This window comes from Paramormyrops kingsleyae, chromosome 10 (genome assembly GCF_048594095.1).
Source record: "Paramormyrops kingsleyae isolate MSU_618 chromosome 10, PKINGS_0.4, whole genome shotgun sequence".
In the NCBI taxonomy this organism is placed as follows: Eukaryota; Metazoa; Chordata; class Actinopteri; order Osteoglossiformes; family Mormyridae; genus Paramormyrops; species Paramormyrops kingsleyae.
In genome coordinates this window covers 3,352,847-3,371,210 of record NC_132806.1, presented here as the reverse complement: position 1 = coordinate 3,371,210, position 18,364 = coordinate 3,352,847, and the positions used below count along the sequence as shown (strand labels likewise).

The window sequence follows — 18,364 nt, the reverse complement described above, 5'->3', positions numbered from 1 at the left end:
TGCGATTATCTTAGCACACTTGTTATATGACTAATTGAATGGATTCAAGTTTTTCTAATTGTGTTGATACAGAACCTACATTACATACTGTATATACAGTCAGTAGGTCCCAGGAACAATTGTGGTTAAAGGCCTTGCTCATGGACCCAGCTGTGGAATCCCTCTGCTGACCTTGTGATTTGAACATGTGACCTTCTGATCAGGGACACAGGCTTAACCCTCTGAGCCACACCTCAATCCCTTTATAACAACCTTTCTTTTGCTTAAGAATGGGCTTTGTTTCTGAGTGCTGAGTACCTCAGCTTCCTAGCAATTTCTTCGGTACAAAGCAGGCCAGTGAGAGGTGCTCTCCAATGGTTTACTGTGTGTGTGATAGAAGGGGAGGGATCCCAACACGGGGGAGGTTTTTGCTGTGTGTGTTTCTGTTTTCTTTTCATTGCAAGGAAGATTGGTGAGAATATAGCTAATGAGACAGTATTGCAAGATTTTTTTTTCAATACCAAAGCTTATCTTTATAAAGAAAAATAATGGTAATACTTTACTTAAGGTCATGGTTTTAGCAATTTATAAACACATTTATGATGCATTATGATGCATTCTTAAGGCATTCTAAACATGGCTAAAATATAAAAAGATTTAACACCAATTAGCCATGTTTATTATACATGTTTATCTATGAAGCTCTCGTCTATAATGCGCTATAGTTACATTTATAATGTAGTACAAAGCATCCTTAATGCTTATAGTGAACATTATAATACATTATAAAGGCATATATAGTGCATTATAGATGAGAGCTTCATAATGCATTTAAGTATGCATGTCTATAATGTCTTTTGCCATTTTACTTAAAGCCATGTTTATAAATATTTCTAAATGCATAATTATTTGTTATGAATGCCTTTATAAATAACTATAAACATGGCTTTAAGTAAATTGGTAATGAAATATTTTATTTGACAAAAAGACATATGAAGTTAACCATTTCAAAAAGCAACCCCACAAGCCATCACATTACAATAAGTGCATTAAACGGCAAACATTCCAACAAAAAATGTACTACTTGGGTGTATGTGTGTGTGTGTGTGTGTGTGTGGGGGGGGGGGGGGATGACAGCTCTTTGAAAATGAAAGGTGCTCACTTTATTAACAGCCATTATAGGTTTAGTACTAGCAATAGCACAAACATAGAAGCCAACAATTTACACAACACTCACGGTTAAACACCAACAAAACACGCATTCCACGGTTACGACATTACCATTTACCATTAATTTAAATGCACATATAAATTTATGCTTTTTAAAGATATGAGGGGTGTGGTGCAAATCATGCCGGTAACTGTACACTTTTTTCTTTATTTCCACTTATGGCCTGTGATGTATATGGCCTGTGATGTATATGGCCTGTGATGTATATGGCCTGTGTAACTGCAAAGTGTTGTTTTCATAAGTGATGGGCTTTCTGGCTGCATTCTAAGTTCTGTATATGTAACAGTTATTGTGTGGCGTGTTCGTCGGTCATGGGCTCTCAGTGAAGGCAGGCACCATTCCCGAGCACATCCTGAAGCTCCTGCGTTTTATGTGGCTGCTCACTTTCCTCCTGAACCTCCTCGATCATGCCAGAGAAATGGTTCCCAGTCAGAGCAGCACACACATTTAGGGCCAAAATGTGAGTTAATCCTCTTGTCTAGTGATGGAATTCTCTCAGGTGGCCAGTGGCTGGCAGAGTTTGTTTATTAACGATTTATGAAGTACTCAGTCATCCGGGGCACATGGTTCCAGGAAGATCTGATTTACTCAGTTTCAGGCTTGTCTCTGAATTTAGGACAATTATTATTGTGATGTTTTTGTCTAACATACTAATTCAGCATCAGCTATGCCAAAGCTCTTCTACAATGATAAAGAGAATGTGAGGTCTTTCTGCAGGTGTGAAGAGTCCTTGGGTCCAGATACATCCACACATGCCTGCTCCTGCAGCAGACTGCCAGGACCTTGCACTGGCCATACAGAAGACACGTGGCTCTCTCCCACCACCTGAACACCTGGAGTTAGGATAACCTCCCCCCCGCCCCCCCAGCACCACCACCACCACCTTCCCCACTGCAATATATCCTCATTCTCCCAGGATATTTAGCAGCACCAGACATAAAAATGTGTTGCCCCATTCAGGGGAAAGTACAGAGGAGAGTCACTGGGGCAATTTCTCAGGAGTGCAGTTACCAGGACATTTGCCCCCTGTGCTGGGATGTACCTTTAGCTGCAGCCCTTTAAAACACAGACAAAACTTCCCTCCCATAGTTATGCTCTGTTCTTCATCATCACATTGCTGTAGTCATAGAAATAATACAAAATAATTCCACTTGACTTTCAAATTTGTAATTTTTTTTAAACAATTCCTATAAATTCTTAAAATGACATAGCAAAAATTAAACAATAGCAAAGTAAATATTTTCTGAATTAATAAACCTACTGTAACTCAGAACAAATTTCTATAACGAACCGCAAACTAGATATGCATCTCTACTGAATCTGCTACTTCGATTCTTATGCCTGCTGTATTTGATATATTTTGTTCTAATTCAGCTGCACAAAATCTTGTTTTGGGTAAAGTTAAAATTTGAAGTGTAATGAGGATGCTTCTTCTTTCTCATTTTGGATACAATATTATTGGAGTCAGCAGACACCCAAAGAACTGTAATGCTTACCACCACTTATAGTTTTAAAATCATAAAACAAAGTTGTATCAGTAGTTACAATTAATGTTTCTTCTGTTGTATTTGATAGCTGTGCTGATTTGATACCTATTGTTCTATTGATTTGAACACACAAAGGAAAGTTTCAATCAAAAGAAAGATAGTTATATTTCTGTGCCAGTGTTATAGTTTTCAATCTTTTTGCCATTCCTTCTTGGTTAATGAGCAGAATTCCTTGATAAACATATTAAAAAAGTAACGACTAATATTGATTGCTGCATATTTTGAGTTGAAAATGGTTATAATGTTTAACATATTTTGCAGTGTTACATTTGTACACTTATTTCTTAACTCTTAACCACCCAAACTGAATCATTTACGTGTAACATGAGCATAAAGATGTTCATATGTGCTAATACACAAGGCCAGATACATTATTTTTTTAATTTAAAAGTATATAAAGTATAGACGGTACCCCAATACCTGATATGTATTATATTGTTTTCAAAATCCTAAGGCAAAAAAATGCTAAATAAAATGTATAACTGTAGCCTTAATCCACTAAAATAATAATAAATATCCATCAATGTAATTATCTTAATATATACTCTGCTGGTGTAACTGTACAGTGAAATACTCTCAAAAAATCTACTAATACACACATTTCATGATACAGTATGTCATGTTTGCAGTATCTCTGACTTAGCCTCTCCTAGTGGCTGAACCTGCCAACTGCACTCATGAAAAATTCCCTGTGTTAGACTCTCTCAGGAGTATTTTGGATAAGATCTCAGTAGGGGGTAGCCAAAGCTGCTTTTCAGAGTGTTTATCCATGCTCTTCACTTCTCTCCAAATTCTGCCCTCTCTTCCGGCATTGGCTTCCTTAGGTCACTATATCAGTGGATGGGATCCTGACCACCACAGGGTACACCCAGGAGGACTACACCATGCTGGGCTCCGATGACTTCTTCTACATTGGAGGGAGTCCCAACACTGCAGACCTGCCTGGCTCTCCAGTGAGCAACAACTTCATGGGCTGTCTGAAAGATGTGAGTGCAGTTCCTGTGATAAACAAAGCGTTCATTACCATTAGGCTAGATTGCCTTATCAACATGCCCAGCGGGTGAATCAATTAGGCTAAATGATTGGTCGATTAAAAAACAATTGTTTCAGGTAAAATTAGTAAAATATAGGTTCATTGGAAGCAGTATGTCCTTGCAATCTTGAGCCACAGTGCACATGCACAGTGCATGTGTAGGAGGTGGCAGATCGAGTACAAAGACAGAGGTGACCAAGAATATTCCACCTTCATCTGGATATATCAGAATTTACAAACACTGAATGAAATGCATGAATCCAGGTAGATCATGATTTATTTCTGTAATCAAATCCTGAGCAAGAGTTGTGGAAAAAAATTACAAAACTGCAGATGAAATTGAGCACAAAACAAACATCTTATTATACAGAATTTTTATTATGTTATTACATGAAATAAAGCTGAAATATTAAAAAACATTAATGATTTGGGTAACACTACGAATGTCATGTCTATAAGAATCTATGAACACATTCATAACATTATTGCTATGTTTATGCATTATGAATGCTTCGTGAAACTCTCATCTATAATGCAGCTATAGGTACCATCAAAATACAGTGTAAAGCATCCGTAATCTTATTCTGATCATTGTAATGCATTATGAAGGTTCCAACTTATCCCACAAATAGCATAATTCAATTTGCAGATGGCACCACTGTGGTTGGGCTAATCTCAGGAAGAGGTGAGGTAGTGACCAGCATGTGAGTCTTTACTGAAACTAGTGGCTCTTCTGATGCAGTGAGAGATAAAAACATCCTCCAGTGAGAATAGAGGACAGCCGATAATGGTCTGTGCTGCATAGTTTTCAAATCTCTTCCTGAGATTAGCCCAACCACAGTGGTGCCACCTGCAAATTCTCTCTGAAGAGCTTTTCTGTCTGCTGCTGAACAGCCGGCACACCATGCTGGGATACAGTATGTCAGCACGCCCTCAATGGAGGAGCAGCAGAAGAACACCAGCAGCTTCTCAGCCAAGCTGTTTGACTTGATTATCCTCAGGACACGTGAGGACAAAATTTTAACTCCAAAAGAGCTCTAAAAGCTGAAATCACTAATCTGGAGGATAGTAAAGGTCTTATAATTGAAAATGATATTGATATAGTTAATGAGTTTAATTATTGTTTTGCATGGGTATTCACTTTAGAGGATACAAGTAACATACCGACTCATTACTAATCCAGCATCTATGACTAAAATCTATGTAATTCAAGCTGATGTGCTACAAAGCCTAGCTAAGCTCAAAATAAATATATTGCAGGGCTCTGATGGCATCTTATCTATAGCTTTAAAAGAGATGAGGGATATTATTTGCCGACCTTTAACTTTACTATTTCAGAAATACTTATCTATAAGATCAACGGGATCATGATTTAATTACAACTGGGCTGATAGCTGACATATGAAATTTAACATAAATAAATGTAAGGTAATACATTCAGGGAGCAGAAATATAAAGTACAGATATTTTATGGGTTCCACTGAAATACAGGAAGCTGATTATGAGAAAGACCTCAGTTTGTATGTTGATGCTTCCATGTCCCACTCTCGCCAGTGTGGGGAAGCAATTAAAAAGGCCAGTAGAATGTTGGGTTATATCTCTAGGTTGTCATAATGCAACGTGGAAGCAGACGAATGAAGCCGTGAATAGGGGAACACGGGTTTAATCCAACAAAAGGCAGGCAATAACACATTGACAATACAATGACCGGACTGGGGAAACAAACAGAAACGCGGACTAAATACAATGGACTAATCGACAACGATCGGGAACAGCTGGTAAACACGGGGAATCCACATGGGGTTAACGAAGGGCCGTGGCACATGAGAGGAGTGGACGATCGGGGCATGACACTAGGTGTGTGGAGTTTAAGTCAAGGGAGGTGATATTTAGATTATACAATTCCTTGGTAAGACCCCACCTAGAAGATTGTGTGCAGGTTTGGTCACCATACCTTAAGAAGGACATTGCTGCCTTGGAAAAGGTGCAACGTAGGACTACAAGAACGATTCCTTGTCTTAGAGGAATGTCTCATGAGGAGAAGTTATTTGAGCTGAATCACTTCAGCCTCAAGCAAAGGAGACAAAGGCGGTACTGTACATGATCCAGGTGTAACAACTAGGACTTTAGGACCCAGGAGTGATCGAGTAGAGTATGTATGACAGTATATCTAGTCAGTCAAAGGCGTTTTGATTCGGCTGCAAGCAGGGAGAGTGGAAAGGAGTGAAGCCACGGCAGGTTTGAATTGATCGGTACTGCGTTGGTTACTGTGGAATTATTGTGACCTTATGTGTGGTGTTCATTGTGAATTTTAGGTCTGTGTGGACCTGGGGTTCGTGTGTGTGATTAACGCTGAGGGTTGGGATACCACCCAGGACATCGTAAGGTGGATCTCCCTGCCGCTAAGTGTATTTTTATGGGCTAGAGAGGGCTTCTTAACGTGTAACAATTTCAGTGTGTGTGCGTAAGGATATGGATCCAGCTTTTTAATTGTTTTTGTGACAATTCTGTAAATAAAGTATTGTGTACATTGCTTTTAAACCTCAGCCTTCAACGGTTCATTTATTTGAACACTACCAGTGCTGGGTGGTCCTTTATGGTAGGGGCCAGTTAAGGGGTACTAATTTCCTGCTCAACCAAGAGTGGGTGATGTAGTTGGAAGCGAAAAAGGGGAGCACGTGGGACGGAGCAGGGTGGAGAGGGCCACACAGGTCTGGATACTGTTCAACCAAATAGTTCCTTCAATATTAGTTCAAATACAAGAACTCATGGACTTTGGTGGAAATTAGCAAGAGAACATTTTAAACTGGATTTGAGATAGCACTTCTTTACATAGCATGTAGTTAGAGTATGGAATAGTCTTCCTGTTAGTGAAGCGCAAGCTAAAACCCTGGGTTCCTTTAAATCAGAGCTATATAAGATTTTAACAACTCTGAGCTATTGATTGAGATCTCTTAAAATGAGTTTGATGGGCCTAATGGCCTCCTCTTGTTTGTACATTTCTTAAGTTCTAATGTTCTTATTCACTAGACAGGCTAACTGCCTTCTGAGTGGACAGAGTTGCTTCATCATCCGGAGGCCTTTGGAGGAGGTTTGTCTGTCTATGACAACAAAGAATGTTGCAGACATGCTGCAGTAATCTGAAGCCAATGTTCACCACTGGTGTTACTTTTTATCCTTAAAGTTTACCACTGTGATTATAGTGGTTGTATACATCCCTCCGATTATAATGCTAAGGAGGCTCTGTGTGTGTTTTATCGGGCTGTTGGTCAGATTCAAACAGCACATCCTGATGATTTTTTCATTGTTGCTGGTGACTTTTATCATGCAAAACTAAAGAAATATCTAAGTTCTATTACACATGAACTTTCCAAGAAGAGGGGAGAACAAACTGGACCTGGTCTTCACAAACTTTCGCAATACTCACAATGCTGCACCCCATCCTCAACTTGGTTTTTCTGACCAAATTTATATTATGCTTTTAGTAGCATATTGCCCATTGTTCAAAAGGTCCAAACCAGTGCAAAAACAGATCAGGATCTAGCCAGAAGCTGCTGGCGCAACACAAAGAAACTGTTTTGACATGTTCAAAATAGCCACCACCTATGGTAATCTCATCAGCTCGGAAGAATATGCATCTCGGTCACTAGCTACAGTATCCTGGCCATACTCCATCCATGTCTCTATTTTGGAATATTTTTCTTTCCTTCACCCTCACATTCTGTACATATGCAAATTCTTTTAAAATAAACTTTATTGAACATACATTCAAACAAGACATTTCAAAAGATTTTGAACACCAGGTTTCTTCATACATTTAAAAAATGTAAAATAATGACGGAATTCATTATGTTTTGGCACCAGTCGTAGGTTTTGTTAAACGTGTTTTCCTAAAACATGTACCTTAATTAAAAATTCTTCCTCTTTATTTTCAATGAGACGTCCAAGATCAGGTGCACATTGTGTGGGCTTCACCAAAGAAGTATTAAGACCTGTTTGATGCTTCACTCGGCAGCGTCACAATACACAAGGCAATTGTGATGTAATTTTCGTCATGGGGCCAACTTTGACTGTTGCATATAGGAGCTGTGTGCTAGGCCAGGCATAACTGAGATAACACGGAAGTTCTGCTGAGTGACACAAGCAAACCTTGACCATTCATTGGCCAGGGGAAAAGTAGCAGGATGTAGTGTCGTGAAGTTCAGGTGCATTGCACAAGAGGCCTAAAGGTAAATAAAACATTACTTAGCTAAATAATATTTATTAATGGTCCTTGTAAATTATTTGACATTTGTTTTTATTTTATTTTAGTTGGTTTCAGAAACAAAATTTATAGTTCTCACCTAGTTGTAGTTTTGTATATGGCAAAGAAAGAGCACAGCAGTGACATCAGCTGGCCAAACAGAGACAGGACAGGTTAAGGGAGACAGCATGTGATAGTATTCCCCCCAAAGGCTTGCCTTCTGGGAACAGGAGGTATTACCATGACAGGGGAAGATCACATAGGACACAGGATCTAGGGAAAGAAGGCACCAGACAGAACCAGTAATGTTGCACTGGGGACTCGGAAGATAGAACACCAGACTGGACTAGGCATACAAAACAAAAAAAGACCAAACATGCACCAACAAGACTGGGACAAGCACATAGACTGGGGCTCCAAGGACCCAGACAGGGGACAGTGGTCACTGGCACAATCAGTGGACTAGGAAATACAAGGACAAGCATAGGATCCAGAAGAAAACAGGGTGGACAGATGGAGCACAATAACAGGGTCAAAAACCAGGGGAACACAGAGGGCAGGACTTTAAAACCAACAGGACAGAACCCTGCACAGCGGAGACAGCGGTGTGATGGTGGGATGTTGAGGATGGTTAGGGAGCACCTGGGAACTTGGAGAGCCGGTCGACAGGGGAGCAGAGGTCATGGCTGGCCTGGCCAGGGTGGAGGGCCAATATGATTTGAGGTCCAGGCCTCACAAGGGTACAGGGAACAGGCTGGAGGGATGACTAACACAGGACTGTCAGACTTCCTGATGGCATGAGGGCTCCTCTGGGAGATAGGCAGTCCTTCAGGCCTTCCTAGGAGCCAACCCAGGGTTGTCGAGTGCCTCAAGCTCGACAGGTTTGTGGCCCCATGGACTCCCTGCCGTCTGGTGAATGAGTATGGCAGACAGGAGCAGGAACCAGGCAACAGACCTAGGGAGATGCCCAGAGGATCCCATTCAAGATCCTGAGGCGTGGCCTCTACCAACCCACCCACGGTCTGGGGTTCAGGTGCAGAGAAGGCTGTGGAGGCATTGTGTTCCTAAAGGAACGTGGAAAAAGGAAAAGGAATGCAGCCCAGGTGGCCAGTGAGACGGCACGTGAGAAAGACACTGGCGGGACCTCAGGATACACTGTCGGGACGGCTGGTGAGGAGCACCCTGGAGAGACAGCAGGCGAGAGAGGGGCACCGATGAGGTTGCGGGTGAGATGGGGGATTTTGGTAAGATGACTGGAGATGAGGAGGGTGCCAGTGGGATAGTAGGAGACAAGGAGGATTTTGGCAGGAGTGGCAGAAGACAGGGAGGAAGCTAGGGGTGCAGGAGACAAGGATGATGCCGATGTGATGGCAGGAAACAAGGAAGATGCTGATAGGAAGGTAGGAGGCTCCAGCGACTACGAAGTGGTAGGAGAGGCTTCTGTGAGGGACCGCGGGACAGGGTTGAACTCGCCTGTTGCAACATCTCCCTGGCTAGATACGGGTCTTCCTGGGATGGGAGCCTGGGACTCGGGCGGCATAAGTTCAGGGAAAATGGTGAACCTGGGTCAGGCGAGATGGGCACTGCGGTTGGTTTTGATACTTAGTGGTTTCTCCTGGAGTGGTCTCAAGAAACATAGTTTCCTCCAGGCCGGTGGGATAGCTGTCAAGTCTTCGACGAGGCAGGGAGATTTCAGTCGAAGCATCCAATGATATATGTGACACCAGAGAGACACCACACAAGATGCAACACTGCATTCTGGACCGGACTGAGCAATGTTCTGGCGGGTGACATGAACTCATCTAAGCCTGGCATAGATAATATGACTACTCCTGGGATGGGTGCAAGTGGTCCAGTCTCTCTTGGGATGGGGCGCTAGTGATATGACCTCTCCTGGGCTGGGTGCTGGCAGCATGGCCTCTCCTGGGCCACGATGAACAGCGGAAAGCTGCAGGAAGCCAGCAGGTTGGACAGTGGCAGTCTGTGTGGCTTCATACTGCAGAGAGTCAGTGGGCAAAATGACAACCAGGGACAGTTGTGGGCAAAACTACTTCTCGCAATAGCAAGGCATCAGAATGAGCAGGGGCAGCCAGCAAGAGGTAGACTTGGTCATGGTCTGATGGTGGATGGCAGAGAACCGTAGGAGGAGCAAGACAGCTCAGCAGCATCTGGAGTCAGGATGGTCCTCGTCCTCAGTCGCTGGATTTCAGCCAAATCCTCCAGGATTACATAGGACTGCCAGCTTCCGGTGGAGCAGGGCGATAGCCTCTGGTCAGGTTCATGGCTGAGAAAAGCAGGTCTTCACAAGGACCTACAGGAGCACGGACTAAAGACAAATGACAATGTCAGGACTGGGAAACACAGGATGGAGGGACACATATAAACCGGTGTGGTCATAATGATAAACACGTAACAAGGGATGCTGTCAAAGACTTAATGAAATAATAATAATAATAATTTAATTTACATTCTTGTAAGTCTCACTTTGGATTGTCTCATGTATACTTCATGATCCCATGCCTGTATGTGTCTCACTCCAACGATGCCCCTTATAATTATTTCATTCATTCATTTTATTTAAATGTTTCCAGATTATTACAGCCTTCTTTTTGCAGTTTCATTTCCATTAGCTGGTTTTGTACTCATATTATAAAATTACAATACCTCCCAGCCCTGGTGCTTAAACCACCACAAAAAAGTAACATAATTTCAAGGGTTCACACAAATGAGTCTGTCACTCATTGGCCATTACCTTACTTACACAGGCTTCACACAGACAACCCGCTCTCAGGGAAACTGCAGGGGGGGGACTTTTCTCTCTCTCTCCTGCACTTCAGTGGGCTGGGGATCTGTAATGACTGTAATTAAGCCTGAAATGGCTCTTAAAGGGGGCCTGAAGTGTGGAATGAAGGAGGCACAGAGATGTAGCTTATCCAAGGAGAATTAAGCTGCAAAGAGCGGCGGCCCCGGTGAGGGCAGAAAGAGAAGGAGATGGAGGAAATTATTCCTGTTATTATTGCTGCACAATCTAAGTCAAGCTTTCTTTGATGTTTCAATTGCTGTGCCAATGTCCAGTCTGGCACATTTCCTGCATTTACCATACAGAAGCAAGTGAGCTATCATTGCTGTTGCTGCCTGTAATGGATGGGAAGACCACCTCCTTTTTTTTAGCAGCACTGTAAGACAACTCTTCATATTACTTATAAGGCTATATGGTAATTAATATCATCAGATTAATATAGATTGGTGTCTTTTCCATGTTTTGTAAAGCCATAGTAAATAGTTTTAGGAAAGAGTCATAACATGGGCTAATCATTTGTTTTGGAGTAATTTTCTTTCTGAAAATGTCAACGGGTTTTTAAAATCAGTACTAAACATTGCAGAAATGTGTGCCTTAATCACATTAAAGATCAATAACAGGGTAGTGACTTTAGCCATATTTTGTGTGATGTCAAGCTCGAAAATTAGTTGCATCACCAGCCTGGAGCACTGAGGACTGATGTCCCAAATGAATCCAATTTTAGCCCTGAATGATTTGCTTAGTTTGCATGTTTTAACCACAGGAAAGTTTCTTCCACACATACACTACAACAGTCCAATCCAGGACTGTGTTTCCTGAACCCTTCATAGTGCTGTGATCATTGTAACTTCAGAGAGAGAGAATTTGACATGATGATTTCTATCATGTAACAGTGATCATATTTAGAGGCATCTTTAGGACGGTGCAACTGGTGCAGCTCTGGACTCACTCAAAGGGAAAATTGTATAGATAATGATATAGGATAAATAATAGGGCTGTTTTCGACTAAGGATTTTCATAGTCGAATCTGATTCGTTCGATTTTGCCGTAGTCGACTGATAGTCGAACCTTTTTTTTTTTTTTTAGATAGCAGCTAGATTTTTTCCATTTCAAACAAAAGAGTTAAAAAAAACTAAAAGAAAAACATGGTGTGTAACAAATACCTTTTATTCATTTAAAGCCAAATTCACAATCAGAATCTAGTGATCCCGGAAAATAAAATAAAATAACTGTCGTATTGCACAGCCTTGTATGCAAGGACAATATAAGCCCCTAGTGATTGTGACGTTGTCTACGTATAAGCCCGTATAAAGGATAGACATGTTTAATGAGGAAACTAACTGCGCAAAGTCATGCACTTTTTATCTAGACGTCTGAAAAATTGTTTGAATCTCCGGTCTCAAATGAAAAAAGTTGCACAGAAGGACCATTGTCAGCATCAGCTCAAGTAAATGGTAACCACGCTTTCGAACAAACACTTTTCTCCGCCATGCATTGTTCTTAGCAGCTCTGTGTCTCCGAGGACGGCGCTGTCTGTGATCAGGGCAGAGTAACGCAACTCTCACACACGCTGCAGTATTTGAGAGCTGCCTGCTCCGCCCCACACACTCACAGAGTGAAACTCTCCGACACAAGAAAAAAACATAACTGATAACATCGGGCTGATATGGTAATAATTAAAATGTTAACAATTAAAATGATTTTTAACGATTAAAAAACGTCTGTGAGCCCACCAATAAGCGCACAAAACGAACTCTATTAGAATCAATGATCCTTAATGTTACCTGTAAGCTACAGTTGGTTGAAGGCTCATTATCATTACCCCAGTTCCCAATAGCGTAATTCGCGTTTTCTTTTAAAGCAACATTTCATAGCAAACTACTTAAATAAACAGGTCATTGCTGTTCCACAGCAACAATAACACTGGGCTGCCCGCAGACGTGCCTGTCTGAAAATCGGCGTAGTGCACTCGGATATCGGCCGATGCCGATACATTAAAAAATGCTAAATATCGGCCCGATATATCGGCCGGCCGATATATCGGTCGACCTCTATCTGCTTCTCATTGGTTACATAACACTTTCCTACTATTCGACTATGAGGTTCATAGTCGAATCAGACGTCTACGAATCGTCGAATCCTCGACTATTAGAAGTCAGCCCTAATAAATAATATACATATAAATAAAAACTGAATAAACTAGCTTTGCTCTGGGCCGTGCTTCTCCTCAGAGATGTGCTATGAAGGTTTTGGGAAACACAACCTAGACTCTGTAAATGTGCTAACCACATTATGTTATATACCTCATTAGGTACAGATATACAGTATATCATTTTGGTCATCTGAGGTGTGGGGTTTGTATTCATGATTGAAGAACTCATCCAGCTGTTTCACGTTAACATTAAATGACACAGGCATGATTATATGAGACTGACCAAAACAACGCACAGCAAGACCTCAGTGCTTAAATGAAATTGAAGTCCTTTTAATTGATTGGAAGATTACAAATTATCTGGTAATCCTACATGCCGTAACAAGAAAAACTGTCAATCTAAAAATATAAAATGATGTGTATTTTATTAATTATTTATTATTGTCTCATTATTTCCATTTATTTTATTTTAATTTGCCATTTAAAAATACTATGTTTTGTCATCTCTTCCCATGCATTAAACATATCTGTAATTCTCACTGGTTGCACTAAATGTGAATTAGGCTTCAGATATTGGCATCCATGGATCTATGTATAAAAATAGCCTATAGTGATACAGCATAATGGCATTCTTGCTAGTGACTATGTGATCAGATGGATTATAAGGGAAAAAGTTTTTATGGACCATCACTGTGGTCCATAAAAACTCTGTGGTTGGTTTTGATGCAGGTGGTGTACAAGAACAATGACTTCAAGCTGGAGCTGTCCCGCCTGGCCATTGAACGCCACCCCAAGATCAGCGTGCATGGAGACCTGTTGTTCCGCTGTGAGGATGTGGCTGCCCTGGACCCTGTCACCTTTGAGACGCCTGAGTCCTACATCGCCCTGCCTAAATGGAACACCAAGAAGACAGGCACCATCTCCTTTGACTTCCGCACCACGGAGCCCAACGGTCTGCTGCTTTTCAGCCATGGCCGGCCCCAGCGCCAGGATCGGGAGTCGAAGACCGTTTACCTGGCCATTGAGCTGCTGGATGGCTACCTCTACTTGCTAATGGACATGGGGTCTGGGGGCATCAAGATCAAGACCAGCAACAGGAAGGTCAGTGATGGAGAGTGGTGCCACGTGGACTTCCAGAGGGAGGGCCGCAAGGGTAAGGCCTCATCTTCTCAGTCTGCCTCTATGCCTCTGTCACTGCTGATGCCCCCTGTCTGTCAGCCTAATTGATTTTTAGATCATAATATTTGCCTTACTTTGTAACTTCCACTTACAAGCTGATCTCTAAATGCAAGTCTCCACACAACGTGATTTTGCCTTACATTTGCTTTGAGTTGCTTTTTTTTTATGTGATTTACTTTTCACATGACCCAGTGTGAACCAGTGCACATGGCGTATGAGTAGGAACACAGATGGGCTTCTTGTATAACCTCAGCTGAGATGTCATTCTACGTGCAGCCTTGCCCTCCCTCTAAATTAATTTTAATTGACAATTTAAAAGTCGTGAATCAGATGGAGTTTCCACCTGTGACTTGCAGTTGTCTACGTTTGTCTATCAGTATGTCACCTCCCAGTACACACACCTACACATGAACATGCATAAGAACATACACACTTAGACAACATATACTGACATATTTATATACATTTTTATGAATGTACATTTCCATCTTAAACAAAGCACACTTTACACTATTTGCACTGGTTTGTTGAAAGTGCTCCATATGAAGTTATCTATCTTTAATACTCTGCATGCTTCTCTGGACGAAGATAATGGCACAACAGTAAGGACATCATGCAGTGCCTTTCAAAGGTATTCATCCCCCTTGGTGTTTGTCCTGTTCTGTCACATTAGAAGCTTCAAATTGGATGGATTTTTGGCGGGATACCACCAGTTGATTTACACCTCATGCTTACCACTTTAAAGGTGCATGATTTATTGTGACACAAACAATAACTGAGATAAAAAAACAGAAATTTTCAGTGTGCATAGGTATTCACCCCCAAACTCAATACTTTGTAGCATCACCTTTTGCTACAATTACAGCTGCAAGTCTCTTGGGGTATGTCTCTATTAGCTTAGCACATCTTTCCACTGGGATTTTTGCCCATTCCTCAAGGCAGAACTCCTGTAATTTAGATGGCTTGCATTGGTGTACAACAATCTTCAGGTCATTCCACAGATTCAAATGGATTGGGGTCTGGTCATTGGCTAGGCCATTCCAAGACATTTAAGTGTTTCCCTTTAAACCACTCCAGTGTAGTTTTAGCAGTATGTTTAGGGTCATTGTCCTGCTGGAATGTGAACCTTCGTTCCAGTCTCAAATCGCTGGCTGACTCAAACAGGTTTTCCTAAAGAGTTGCCCTGTATTTAGTGCCATGCTTCTTTCCTTCAATCCTGACCAGCTTTCCTGTGCCTGCAGATGAAAAACATCCCCACAGCATGATGCTGCCACCACCATGCTTCACTGTGGGTATGGTGTTCTGGGGAAGTGCTGGGTTTGCGCCACACATAACGTTTCCCATGATGACCAAAAAGTTACATTTTAGTCTCATCAGACCAGAAAATCTTCTTCCATGTATTTGAGGCGTCTGCCACATGCTGTTGGGCAAACTCCAAATGTGTTTTCTTATTTTGTTCTTTAATTAATGGCTTTTTCCTGGCCGCTCTTCCATAAAGCCCCACTTTGTGGAGTGAACGCCTTAAAGTGGTCCTATGGACAGATACTCCCGTCTTCACCGTGGATCTTTGCAGGTCTTTCAGTGTTATCTTGTCTTTCTTGCATCTCTGATTGATGCCCTCCTTGCCCGGCCTTCTCTTGTCAGGTTTGTGGTGCTGCCACATTCTTTTCATTTCCCTATAATGGACTTAATGGTGCTCCTTGGTTTTCATGTTGCTTGCTTAGTAGTGTTGCAGAGTTGGGGTCCTTTCAGAACAGGTCGATTTATACAGACATTATGTGACAGACCATGAGACACCGATTGCGCACAGGTGGATCTTAATCAACTAATTGTGACTTATAAAGTTATTTGGCTGGACCAACTCTTAGGGGTTTCAAAGCACACTCAAGATTTATGTTTTTTTTATCTTAATTATTGTTTCTGTCACAAAAAAAATATTTTGCACATTTAAAATGGTAGGCATGCTGTGTAAATCACATAGTGCTAATCCCCCCCCCCCCCCCTCCAAAATCCATCTTAATTCCAGCTTGTAATGTGACAAAACAGGACAAACACCAAGGGGATGAATTCTTTTGCAAGGCACTGTAGACCTGAGGCCTGCCTCTCTGCTTCAGGCTCCATCTCTGTGAACAGTCGTACTACTCCCTTCAGCTGCAAAGAGGGCAGCGAAGTCCTGGACCTAGACAGCCACATGTTTCTGGGGGGGCAGCCGGAAACACGCACCGGCCTCATGCTGCCACCGGAGGTCTGGTCGGCAGCCCTCAGCTACGGCTACGTGGGCTGCATGCGTGACCTCTTCATCGACGGCAAGAGCCAGGATGTGCGCCGGCTGGCGGAGGTCCAGAGCACGCCGGGGGTGAGCAGCTTCTGCAGCCGCGAGCTGCACAGGAAGTGCGGCGCGTCACCCTGCACCAATGGTGGCCTGTGCCGGGAGGGCTGGAACCGCTACGTCTGTGACTGTACGGGCACCGGCTTCCTGGGCCCCAACTGTGAGACGGGTGAGGGCGACAGCAAGAGTGACCATACCGAAGCTGGAGGGACCTGGTTGCAGTAGTGGTGTTGAGTAACACAGGGTCATATCCTGTAGGTTTGGCATCGTGTTATAAACTATGGACTCCCCTGCTGTTTTTAAGTATTGCATGTCATACTCTGAACTAGTACGAGATTTGGTGTGGTGATGTTTTCCCATATGCATTCGCATCGGGAGGTGGGACTGTGTCTGTGCAGATGTGACTAGAGTGCTTCTGGGCGGGTGGGATTTCTCCTTCTCACTTCTCAGATAAATAACTGAAGCGTGCCTTTTAAAAATATACTGCATGTCGTAATGATGGTTTTTCTTATACTCTTCTGCCATCTGTTGTGGCTGTAGCGTACTGCAGGGAGATGTAATGGGTGATTATTTGATTGTCATTGTCATTAATCTATCCATTCACTTATTATTCAAGGGGTTAGCCTGAGTGAATTGTCATCCATCACAACTGCACACCATGCAGTTAAAAACACCAGGAAACAGACCCGCTCAGCATTTGTAGTTAACCTTTGTAATTCACAAGAAGCTGCTTAGCTTGTTCTGCATCTGAAAAAGGTATTGTTGGTATTACTTTAGAGGTAAACATCATTTTATGGAATATATAAAAATATATGAGTGATGTCACCTGTAGTATCCTGTGTGTTATTACTGCGCCTTCCAAATATGGTACGCTTCTTTTTGTTGGAGTACAATTTCAAATGTTCCATGCTTCCTGCTGTAGAATAGTAAGTGTAATGTTGCAATGTGTAGTTAATGGAGGAAAATTCACACTCGCCATCGCAGAGGTGCTGAGCTTACATCCTGCTGTAGAATAGTAAACGTAATGTTACAGTGTGTAGTTAGTGGAGGATAACTCGCTCTCGCCATTGCAGAAGCCACCGTGTTGAGCTATGATGGCAGCATGTACCTGAAGATCATCATGCCAGTCACCATGCAGACGGAGGCTGAGGATGTCAGCCTGCGCTTCATGTCCCAGAGAGCCTACGGCCTGCTCATGGCCACTACCTCTAAGGAGTCCGCTGACATCTTGTGGCTGGAACTGGACAGTGGGAGGGTCAAGCTTACCGTCAGCTTAGGTGAGACACCCCTGCTATGGTTCCTGAATCCTCTGGGTCATCTCCCCAGTCAGAAATCATCAGCATGTGCCCGACCGGAGCCCCCTCTGCCTTTTCTGGGACAGTAATGAAACCCGTTCTTCTTGGATGTCAGGCTCTCATTCACAAGTTCTGCTGTGGGGTTTATGGGTAGGTGGGGGGGGGGGGGTTAAGCGATCTAAGGTATCTGAGATCATGTGCTTGAAATGGATTTGAGGCTGAGTGATGAGATGTGTGTGATGTGATCAGTGGCTGCTGTCCCTCTATGTCCATCTTTCGTGTCGCAAACAGAGGTGGCAGAAAAAACTGGGTATGTTCCGAGCCTTAATGCAGGTGGTCGGATATTGGTGTTGTGAGAGGACCAAAGCATAGCTATCCTCCTTTCTTAAGTTGAAGCATGGTCTTTTCTTTCACTCTTTTTCACTCTTTGTCTCACCCCTTCAATGGCTTGTATGTCTGTATAGCCAGAGAGACGCGTTCACACGTGTAACACACGTGCGTGTAGACATGCACCCGTGCACACAGACACAGTAACTCCGGCAGGAATGCGTGTGCAGCAGGTGCCACTTGATGCTG

General features: G+C 42.6%; 1 protein-coding gene across 1 annotated transcript in view; it reads left to right on the top strand.

The window, feature by feature from the left end:
- Positions 1–18,364, top strand: part of LOC111851973 (neurexin-2-like) — a gene marked incomplete at its 3' end in the record, with an annotated part of 418,474 nt that overhangs the window by 365,777 nt on the left and 34,333 nt on the right. The window contains exons 7-10 of the mRNA XM_023827376.2: positions 3,582–3,743; positions 13,715–14,138; positions 16,279–16,662; positions 17,567–17,770. Of these exons, the coding sequence (XP_023683144.2) occupies positions 3,582–3,743; positions 13,715–14,138; positions 16,279–16,662; positions 17,567–17,770 (1,174 nt within the window). The remainder of the gene's footprint in view (positions 1–3,581; positions 3,744–13,714; positions 14,139–16,278; positions 16,663–17,566; positions 17,771–18,364) is intronic.